At 34.0% G+C, this 11,369-nt stretch overlaps 1 protein-coding gene across 2 annotated transcripts; it reads right to left on the reverse strand.

The window, feature by feature from the left end:
* Positions 1–158: 158 nt before the first annotated feature.
* LOC128994612 (ubiquitin-conjugating enzyme E2 C) lies at positions 159–11,006 on the reverse strand. Of its 2 annotated transcripts, XM_054419277.1 has the most exons (6): positions 10,798–11,005; positions 8,327–8,354; positions 6,257–6,343; positions 5,749–5,953; positions 724–842; positions 159–406 (listed from the first exon to the last, which is right to left on the reverse strand). In XM_054419277.1, exons 1-5 carry the CDS (start codon positions 10,899–10,901, stop codon positions 727–729), a joined length of 540 nt encoding a protein of 179 aa, XP_054275252.1. In that variant the 5' UTR covers positions 10,902–11,005; the 3' UTR covers positions 159–406; positions 724–726. The 2 variants fall into 2 exon arrangements, with proteins under 2 accessions (XP_054275252.1, XP_054275253.1); XM_054419278.1 differs by lacking the exon at positions 159–406 and having other exon boundaries at positions 625–842; positions 10,798–11,006.
* Between the last annotated feature and the right edge of the window lie 363 nt (positions 11,007–11,369).

Here is an 11,369-nt window from a genome sequence, read left to right on the forward strand (position 1 = left end):
CAAAGGAGACAGTAGGTTATGTATGGGATTGGCAAGGGTGTCAGTTTGCTTGTAGACATTAAAACCAACGATTTCTCTGTACTAACATATAACCAAACCATTAGGCCTACTGTACATAAAAATTTAAGGATCAGAAATCAAAGATCTACTGTATGTTTAAGTTTGAATTTATTATATCAAGGTTTAAATAAATAACAAATAGATACATAATATGATCAAAAAGCGATACAAAATATAATAAAATTAAATAAATATCAAAGCAACAGAAATCAAAATATTGCAGTTAATTTCAAGTCATTTTTTATCATTAAAATTTGATCTTAACACGTAAGGACTTTGTACAGTGAGTTTCATGAATCTAGAATGGAAATATCTTCTACAGAGATCTTGGAGGGGGTTTTGGATTCTGCAACAAAGGTTTGGATTAGAAAACCATAGACGTAGGATATTAATGATGAGACTATTGATTAGCTACACCATACAGAGATATCCTATCTACGTGGGCTATTGTGCTTTTAGAGATTAGTGGTGTTAACATTTGAATGGAAAAGAAAGAAAAATTGAAAACAGTACAGTTATTATACTGTTAACATAAAAAAGGAGGAAAAAAACTAAAACCAGAACTAATGAACAGAAAATTTATTTAAAAGTCATCACCTCTTCAAATATATTATAAAATGTACAAATAATTTTAAAAACTAATAATGCATGCAATAATCTTACTTTCTAAAGAGAGTCTGGGACAGCCTCTTTAAAACTACTATGTAGGTGTTTCTTGTATTCCGTTTGTCTGGACCACAACTCAGCAGCTTGGGGGTTCAACGGACTGTCATTGTTGGGCTCTGTAACAAGAGAATGAGATCGTTATAGAATGTTAGTCATTGAACAGTCCTATCCTATAGCCTCCGCCTTGCTTATATAGTAAAAAAGGCTGTGAAAAGTACCATTTCAGAAGAAATTGGGTTTTTGAGATCACAAAGGAAAAAGGTTTTCATGGCCACTTTTTATAACGCCTTAACCCATTTCCGCACTTTACCCTTATTCATTGAACTAGGGTCATAATTTTTAGTCATCTGGCCATGAATGTCATCTGATGTTTCTTTTGAAAAAAAAAATAATGCGGCAGGAGATTTAATTTTAAAAATTGTTTCAACGCACAGCAAAGCGTACATGTCAGCTACAGATAGGCAAATGGTTCCATTCTGTTCAAATTATTTGTTTTTAAGCTCTACATGATGACTATAATGAAAATTGGGATTTTTTTTATCTTTTAAAGTAAAAATTTTGGGGTAGTGGAATTCTAGCCCTGGAAATTAACCCCCATTATCATTTTGACAACAACGCTATATATAGTCGAGAAACAGCCCGTGACTAGAAATTTACCCCCAATATAATATAATTAAATAATCAACATGACAATTGTTTGCTTATAACGTGATTTGCCAGACCACGGAATTTAACTTCCGGAAATCTACCCCCAGTGGTCAAATCAGAAATGTCTGATCCCGGAATTCTACCCCCGGAAATCTACCCCCTGTGGTGGGCTATGCTACGTATAGGGCATATTCATTGTTGTAGTTGATTTAATTAATTGATTATGTAAATCAACGGCTCTTCGGTTAACCCTTTAGAGACCGACCCTATAGTATATGACTTGCTGCGTAGGACCAGGGTACTTTGAACAGTTTCTGCAATGTTATAGAAAAAATGCTATAACTTTTGAATAGCAGCCCTCATTAACATTTCATGCATGCTGTTGTTGATTTTTTTTCAGATAGTCGTTTATTTAAACTGCCGTTGATTTAGAAAAACCGTTTGTCTTTTTAGGAAAAAATACTAACTTCCGAAAAATCGGAAGTTGGTCTGGGTCTCCTAAGGGTTAATCATGCCTTTTAATATCCAGTATTATTAGGTTAGGTTAAGTTAGGTTACCAATTAATAAAAATCGGTCCCGCGTCCAGGTCTTACCATGAGTACTACGGTAATAGCTTATTCCCTATATGGGAAATTCGCTAAAATCAACTACAACGATGAATCTTGGCCGATACGAAGTGTAGCCGACCACGGGGGGTAGATTTCCGGGTCCAAAAAGATTCCGGTGTTAGGTTTATTGGGATTTAAATTAATTACAACTGCTAAGTAAACAGTGAAATGTGAGTTGATTGAAATAAATAATAATTTATCCGTCCTAAAAGTTTACGGCCGGAAATCTACCCCCAAGACCTGTGACATCAAAATGATATGTAGCCTAGGCTTTTTTCATGGGGGTAAATTTCTGAGGGTAGAATTCCGGCAACCCAAAATTTAATATTGTTTTTAAGCTTGATAAAATCCTGTTCAACCAAAAACTGTTACACAACCTAAAGGTCACTCTCCAACCTTGCCCCAACAAACAGCTGCAGAAAGGCTTAATATCGCCAGTCAATGATATCACTAAAGCTCTTAGTGGTACAGTAGAGTCCCGCAAACTTGGCGTAATGTGGACTGGAAGGGTGCCGAGTTTGTGAAATGCCGGGTTATCGGGAACTAGAGTTAATACGAGTTGCAAATGATTATACTTGAGCTGGCTTGTGTCCATGTTTAACTTGGACTCAAAAAATCACTAATTTTCTGAACCAGGTGATGGCCGAGTTATCCAGACTGCCGGGTTATCGAGTGCCGAGTTTGCAGGACTCTAAACTGTAATAAATGAAATGAAATGAAATATTCCTTTATTGTCACAATACATTTCAAGTTTTTCAGCAATGCTGATGAAACAGGTGACATTGTCCATTATTAAAACTAGATTTACAATTCATTCCTATAAATTAAATAAATGTAATAGAAAAATGTTTAACTGTTATTTAAATATTCAGAGACAGATTCAAACTGTTTTTGTAAGAGATACATTCTAAACTCGCTTTTGAATTTTGATATACTGGTAATTTGTCTGAATTTGGTAGGTAGACTGTTGTAAAGCCTGAGACTCATATAAAATGGTGATCTTTCATACAGACAGAGGCGATGTCTTGGATATTTCAAATTATTTTTAAAACGAGTAGGATATTGATGGATGAACTGATTGTTGTCATATGATTGGTAGTTACTTTTTAAAGAAACCATCATTTTAAATATATATAGAGAAGGCATTGTTAATATGTCGTATTTTTTTAAAATAGGTTTAAATGATGCTCTTTTTGATGCAAAAGATAGGATTCTTAAATACTTCTTTTGTTTTTTAAAAACTGTGTCGGCATATGAAGTTGAGCCCCATAGTTCAATTCCATACTGCATGATGGAATAAAACATTGCATAATATACAGTAAGTTTAGTTTTCAGATCAATTATATTCCTTAAAACATACATTTGAGAACAGGCTGTATTCAGCCTCTTTAGTATCATGTCTATGTGTGGTTTCCAGGTTAAATTTTTATCAATAATTAAGCCTAAGAACTTTGTATCTTCAACGAATGGTAAAGTATCGCTTTGGTAGCGTAATTCAAAATTTTGATTCTCTCTATTTTCGATTGTTTGAAATAACATAACCTGTGTTTTAGAACTATTGAGTTGAAGCCCATTTACTGTAAACCAACTGGACAAATCTATGAGTGAGCGGTTGAGTTCTAATTTTAGATTGGGTATATCTTTTGCTTTAACTATGGATGTAGTGTCACTTAATAATTAACTACTTAATTTAATTTATTTATTAATTTATTTAATTACTTAAATAATTATCTACATCCATCCAGTTGTCACGTACAGACAATAACCTAGACCCCAGAAATCAGGATTTTCAATCATATCACACAAGAGCTGTTGTCGACTTCCAATTCAACATACAAAGCCTTTAAGCATTAGACCAAAAATCATAATTGCACTGCCAAATCTGAAGAATAAAACAGGAAACAAAGTGAAGGAATAACTTCAAACTGGCTAGTAAAAACCCTGTTTGTTTACGATATCTATTGAAAGTTTTCTTTTAGATACTACTTCTACAACAATAATTACCTTTTTACATTAAAAAATGCCTAATATACAGGGTGAGTTTCTACTGACCGTGTTAACTTCGCCAGTAGGTTCTACTCACTAAAAGGAACAAAAAAGTTCATATAAACCCATGTCCGATTTTCAACCGTTTGGCTGTAATAGGGGATTTTGTGTTTTTCTTATTTTATTAGACTTTGCTCCACAATTTATGTAATAAAAACTTAACCAATTACTTTAGAGAGTTATAGTTAAAATCATTGGAAAGAATATTAAATTTGCTATAAATCAAAGGTTTCATTGAACAATTATACCATTACCTACATAGTCCACGTTATATCCAAAATAAAGTAAAAATGTCATTAAATTAATTAATTACGAAAATGTTCATGAGCTTGATAAAATCCTGTTCAACCAAAAACTGTTACACAACCTAAAGGACACTCTCCAACCTTGCCCCAACAAACAGCTGCAGAAAGGCTTAATATCGCCAGTCAATGATATCACTAAAGCTCTTAGTGGTACAGTAGAGTCCCGCAAACTTGGCGTAATGTGGACTGGAAGGGTGCCGAGTTTGTGAAATGCCGGGTTATCGGGAACTAGAGTTAGTACGTAATACGTAGTTTGATACATAAACCTGCATTTATATATGCAATGTTGAAATGCATAAAAAACTTGGTCATTTAAAAATCTTTCAAATGATATGCTATTCAATACTATTATAGATATAAACCAGTGAGAAATTACTAATAAACTACAATAAAACACGGTCTACAGATTTTGTTTTGACACAGTTTGTACTGTTAATAATAATTACTGTATTCGTCATGTTGGCATACTCTTGATTGGTAAAAGGCTCCATAGTTTAATAAATGTTAAAAAACTCTTAAAATTGACTTGGAAATATAAAGTTAAAACAGCAAATTACTCAACAAGGTATGTTTAAGCAGCTGAGTTATCTAGCTATAGATGACAAATCAATAAAAGCTGACTTAATCAAGCACAAGGTAAAACTAATTATACAGCATTTAAGAATCAATCACACTACATCTTTGAAAATGTGAAATACCTTGAGTTTATACATTTTATTAATTCAGATAATTTTAATAAATATTTAAAAGTTAAAATAATGTACAAATCTTATCAGATTGTTCAATAAAATACAACATGGAGTATACAGTAATTATTATCAACAGTAAAACTGTGCAAAAACAAAATCTGTAAACCGTGTTTTATTGTAGTTTATTAGTAATTTTTCACTGGTTTATATCAATAATAGTATTGAATAGCATATCATTTGAAAGATTATTAAATGACCAAGTTTTTTATGCATTTCAACATTGCAAAAATGCAGGTTTATGTATCAAAGTGGGCTCATGAACATTTTCGTAATTAATTAATTTAATGACATTTTTACTGTATTTTGGATATAACGTGGACTATGTAATGGTATAATTGCTGAATGAAACCTTTGATTTATAGCAAATTTAATATTCTTTCCAATGATTTTAACTATAACTCTCCAAAGTAATTGGTTAAGTTTTTATTACATAAATTGTGGAGCAAAGTCTAATAAAATAAGAAAAACACAAAATCCCCTATTACAGCCAAACGGTTGAAAATCGGACATGGGTTTAAATGAACTTTTTTGTTCCTTTTAGTGAGTAGAACCTACTGGCGAAGTTAACACGGTCAGTAGAAACTCACCCTGTATTTGTGACACCATTGTATTTCTTAAGTTATCACAAATAAGGAGAATTATCTGTAGTAAGTTACGATGCTTACCTCCCAGGAGACTCTGGATGGACAGCAGGATGGTGCGTACGTCGTACAGAGCCGACCACTTCTCCTTGAGTATGTCCAGACAGATGTTGCCCGAGGTGTCCACGTTAGGGTGGAAGCAGGGAGTCGTGAACCTCACCACGGGGGCTGTGTAGGGATAGCTGTTGGGGAACTCCATGCACAGCTTGTAGGTGAGACCTTCGTACACCTGCAAAACAGATGTTTTTTATACTTCAGCAAAAAAAAAAAAAAAACTTTGAATACGTATTTGTGGGGCTTAAAAAAATTCTGATATACACCCTAAAACAAAATGTGATCAGAACATTTTCCTTTACTTTCTGTAATATGTTATTCCTATTTACAGCCAGTAAGAGGGGGATAGAGAGGTAGAGAAATGGGTAAGGGGCCACCGAACTGCTGTTATAACCATACATTGGTATGCCTGAACAAAGCATGACTAAAATACCACACATACTTAATACTATTCAAGCATTAACAATCCATTACTTACTGTTTCTATTGGGCCGGTGATAGTTGCTACCCACTTGAAAAGGTTCTCACCATCAGGAAATGCAGACACGGACTTGTCAGTACACATCTGGAATAATTTGTAAACCATTGATGATTACACTATGGCTAGTAGAATATAGTCTCAATACCAAGTCAAATACCTACCTATTGGCTCTACGAGCTCTAAGATTAGTTGCAAAATTCAGCCCGAGGACTCTCAGTAAAGTTATTTTTGATTAACATAGTATTATGACTATGTACGCAATGTATGTATACCAGGTTATATGTTTGATTAAATTTAGCAGCTGTTCTGGTAATTTAGTTTTTAATGTAGGACAAATACATGACCATGACACTAGACAGGGGTAATTATTTTTCCAGGGAGAGAGGAGAAATTTCCAAAGAACAGAAAACAGCCCTTATGTCAAGGGGGCAATATTTTTCAATAAGTTACCCAAATCAATAAAGGAACTGGAAAGTAAAAAAATCACAAATGTTTTGAAATTTTGGCTTATTAATAGATGTCCAGCCAGCCTTGAGGATTTGGATTAAGAAAAGATGTATGCTTATTGTGTGAGTAGATGTTTTGCTTGCATTAGAAGTTTGTAGAGTAGAATGCATGGTTTTGTGCTCAAATCTGTATTTTTGCATGGTTTGCTTTGTATGATAAGTGACTATAACATTGACGATTGGAATGCATGTTTTTCATGTTAAAAGCAAATTAATACATTTCATTTTATTTCATTAAGTGTTTTTAATAAAATACTAAAAGCTTAGTAGGCCTATAAAATAAATAAATTTGCCAAGTTTTTCACAATATATCCATAAAAAAGCAAAATATAACAGTTTACTTATAGGCCTAACTTAAGTAGGCCTAGGCCTATTCCATAACAATAATGGGAATTTTAAATGTAAAACTTTTTTTATTATCTAAGTAGGCCTAACCAATAATTAATTGTAAATAAAAACTTAATTAGGCTAGCCTACAGAAATTGATTTCTAAGCTCTTCAAAATGGAATAGAGAGAAATTGGAAAATTTTACGTTTTGAGGGTCAAAATGAGAAAAAACAATTTTCACCCCATACCGGCAAATCCCCATAAAAACCCCTTCACATGATCTGATCACGCTGGTTCGCAAACTCATTTGAATAAATGTAGGTTTACACGTTTGTACCAAATTTATTTGTATTTTGATAATCTAGATGATAGGCTTCTAAGTTATGGTCACGGCTGATTGTCTTGGTCTTCGGGTGATGACCAGTTGGTCTAACAGGCCAATGGAGTTTAACTGAGTTAAATAGTAGTTTGCGCTGAAGATGAATAAATGCTATGCATCCAAAACGTCGGCCTTTAGTTTCACTATTTCAACAACGCTGTCATTAGCCGAAGACCAAGATTTGAAAATTTGATAATGTTTGTTCGGGTTATATGAACAATCACGTGTATGAATTTGAACGGATGGTGTTTTTGGTCTTTGGGAAATATCAAAACAAAAAAAAGTAAATATCGGTCCTGGGTAGGCCTACATGTCTTACCGTACCATGAGACCTACGGTACGGTAATAGCTTATTCCCCTAAAAATTCGCTAACAGTTTTTTTAGCACATATGTTATAGGATGAATAAGTTAAGCCTGAAATAAATTTGGCAAATTAGATCAAAATTAATTAGGCCTACCGGCACACAAAATATATCCATTAACATGCAACTAGCGGTGTACACAGTTTTTTTTTTTCTTTTCTCCATATGACTAATGTATGAGAATTTTAATTTGTGTTTTTTTTTTTTATGTAGAAAGCTATAAGATAAATTAACTTAATTTAGTTGTAAGTGTATGTTAGCTCCAGAGTGTTCTTGTGCAATTAAACCATCGCTAAGACATTGCAAAATACTTACTATTTCGAAAATGTAAGCATAAAAAAGTGCTTAGAATGCCATAGTTAATTTAGCAAAAAAATTAATAATAAAATAAAAAAATTAAGATTTATTAAAAATTGCACAAGTAGGTAGCTTTTTCATTTAAATAACTTAGGCCTACGGGTTTTAAGATTCAATTACATTTTTTCACTTACCATCAAGGTCATGAGCTCTTTCTGCAACCTGCAAAATCAAGAAATCGTTGGTAAGCTAGGCCAAATAATTAAAAAAAAGTTAGTAACTTAACACTTTTAGATTGGAGGGTTGGGCGTTTAAAGATATTGGCTGGATCAACAGTGTAATTCCAGACAGTAATAGTGGTATCAGAATAGTAGTGGTATCAGAATAGTAGTGGTATCAGAATAGTAGTGGTACCGTATCAGTAATAGTAGTGGTATCAGTAATAGTAACAGAAAGTAACAGTGGGGCGAAAACGCGTAGGAACTAAGTATCACTAACTAAGTAAGATTTTGGTCCAATACATAGATTTTAGTAACTTAACGTACTGTTCATCCTTGGCTTAGCCTAACACATTACAGAAATTAACTTACCCCTGTAAAATGATTGCATAACATTTATCAGTTTTTGATTACCCTAACCCATCTTATTACAGTATGAATGAATGAATGAAAATCCCTTTATTGATGTGAACTTAGACCTCAAGGTTCTTTCTTACAGTTAACCTCTAAGAAAGGCTAAGTATGTAGGTACAGGCTCTACTGTAGGCTATCTAGGCTAAACATGTTGATTCTTCTTTCATTCTTCCTTTTTACAGGAACCAGAATAGCCTATTATTAGCAACCATAAGTTAAGTTATGTGGTCTGCGTAGCTAGGTGGTCAAAGTGCTCTTCTAACAATCAAAAAGATGCAGTTTTGATCATTAACAGCTGATCTTAATGACAAAGCTACGGTACCTACATAAGTTAAAAACAGATCATCTGACATTTTAAGTTAGGCCTACACTCATATATTTGGGTTGAAATGTGTTAGTTAGGCCTAGGCCTACCTAGTTAAAAAAATTCAGATGCAGCAAAGTACAAAACGTTTTCCAACTAAGTTATGATATGACATCATTAACTTAAATCATCATTTCTACAGAGACAAAGTGACGCACAACGCACATGTGCGACAGACATCCCTGTAAGTTAGACCAAAGCCACCAGTAGGGATAAGCATCGATAGTCGATGTTTTTAAAACATCGATGTTTTTCTTTCGATAAACTTATTTGATGTTTTTTTACATCGATGGTAGGTTACCCTATGTTTTTGTTACAATGTTTTCATAAAACCTCAACGTTTTTGGCCAAGTATTGAGATAGGCCTACTGGAGAGTACAAAAAGCTATCGAAAAACTGAAAAAAAACGATGGTCTCGCAACGATGTTAACTTATTAGTAGGCCCTACATCGATGGATGACGTAGATGTTACCATCGGTGGTTGACCTATCGATGCTCATCCCTACTGCAGAGAATTCAGGGGCTTCAAATAGACCATTAAGAAGATAAGCTGTTTATTAACATTGGAACACCAACACAAATACCTATGCCACCTCAGTCTATTTTGATGTGACCAGTCTATGGGTAGAAACCGGCCATCACATTTATATGTGCGTCGCTGGTCCATATGAATGATAAATTTAGTACTAATGCGGTCAGGGTTGCCACCCGTCCCGATTCTGGCGGGACAGAGCCGATTTTGATTCCTTACGCCCTTATATAACTTAAGCCTGTTAATGTAATTTGGGGGGAGGTGGGCAATGTCCCGATTTTTTCCAAACCTAAGGTGGCAACCCTGATTGCGGTAACGAACAAGCTAGGTCGGCTGCACTTTACTTTAGGTCCTACACTCATTTGAATGGAAATATTGATTATTCGATTGTTTCATTCGATATAACGTTTGGTTAATAGGTTAACCTTACCTAACTAACCAAACGATGTATCGGATGAAACAATCGATTAATCGATAGATATTTTCATTCGAATGAGTGAAGGACCTAAAGTAAAGTGCAGCAGCTAGGTCACGAACCCAGAACAAAGTATGCCTACCCTACCTATCAAGGCATTACACCTTAGAGCTAGTCTACAGCCTTTTGTGTATAACTTAATAGGCTGCCTACCCTACTTCTTAAGATGAAAATAGGCTATAAAAAATTGTAGGCCTAGTCGAAACATGTTTAGGCCTAGCAAGGCTTACTTATCTCTGATTTAACTTCTATGTCAACAAGCTAACTTAATAAATTATGGACTAACTTAGCCATTGAAACATAGGTACAGAACAATAAAATGGTAATTGAGGCCACAAATTATGAAGACTAGACATAAAATCCGTTAAAATAACAGGCTCGTACTTGCTGGTAGATTTGGCCTAGCCCTATCTCTGATAGGCTACACAGGTCTTGAAAGATCTCAAAAACAAAGGTAAGTTAGGCCTAATTAGAAAGTTAATTCTGTTGAATGGGTAATCCCAAAAGCAGTTAAGAATGGCACGAAACTGAATTGTATTTTATTCTAATCTCTGGCAAACAAAGATTTTACAAAAGACGTCTGAAGTAATCAATGGGTCTATTTGAAAGATTTCCGTTACACTTTCAGTGAGGCTCCAAAATGAAGCTTGCTATGGTCTTACCTTTTCGTTACTGCGTGGTTATCTTGGGGTCTGCCCGGGCGTTCTTCTGTGTTTTTAGTTGGTGTAGTTTGAAAAGAATAAAGAGGGTTTATATTTTGAGCCATTAAGAATCTATTTGAACTAAAAATTGAGTGAAATCTAAGAAATCTTGTGACAATGGTATCCCAGTTTTTCGATAGGCAGTAGTTTTTGAATGTCAGCTCAACTGGCCAATCAGCTATCGACACTTATGACGTAGGACATACCACAACAATGCAATCATTACGAAATAAAATATAAATCGATAGAGTTATATGTACGAATATGTAAGCCACTACAATAAGCATTGATTAAAAATAAACTGAAAGGTAATATTTTCAAATATATTATATAAGGGTTTTGTTTAAAATATTAAATATTTAAAATATAATTTGCCTCTCTCTGCTTTACAACAGTCTGTTGGCTGAAAAAATGTAATTCCTTTCTTTCGCCAGGCCCGGGGGTGTTGGCAAGGTAAGCTGTTTATATTATGTTTTGGAAATTTTTCTAATTTTTTTATAATAATTGAGTGGTGTAATAGGAATGAAAAAATT

This window comes from Macrosteles quadrilineatus, unplaced genomic scaffold, assembly GCF_028750875.1.
Source record: "Macrosteles quadrilineatus isolate MER2022 unplaced genomic scaffold, UCM_ALF_1.0 Scaffold_5__1_contigs__length_97177068, whole genome shotgun sequence".
NCBI classification, from domain to species: domain Eukaryota; kingdom Metazoa; phylum Arthropoda; class Insecta; order Hemiptera; family Cicadellidae; genus Macrosteles; species Macrosteles quadrilineatus.

Bases quoted from the DNA above. Each gene is read 5' to 3' on its own strand.
- LOC128994612 (XM_054419277.1), bottom strand. From the start codon at position 10,901: ATGGCTCAAAATATAAACCCTCTTTATTCTTTTCAAACTACACCAACT. The intron at 5,954-6,256 runs GTAAGTAATGGA...TCTGTTTTGCAG, and splicing joins TCACCGGCCCAATAGAAACA to GTGTACGAAGGTCTCACCTA. The intron at 843-5,748 runs GTAAGCATCGTA...CTCTTGTTACAG, and splicing joins CATCCAGAGTCTCCTGGGAG to AGCCCAACAATGACAGTCCG.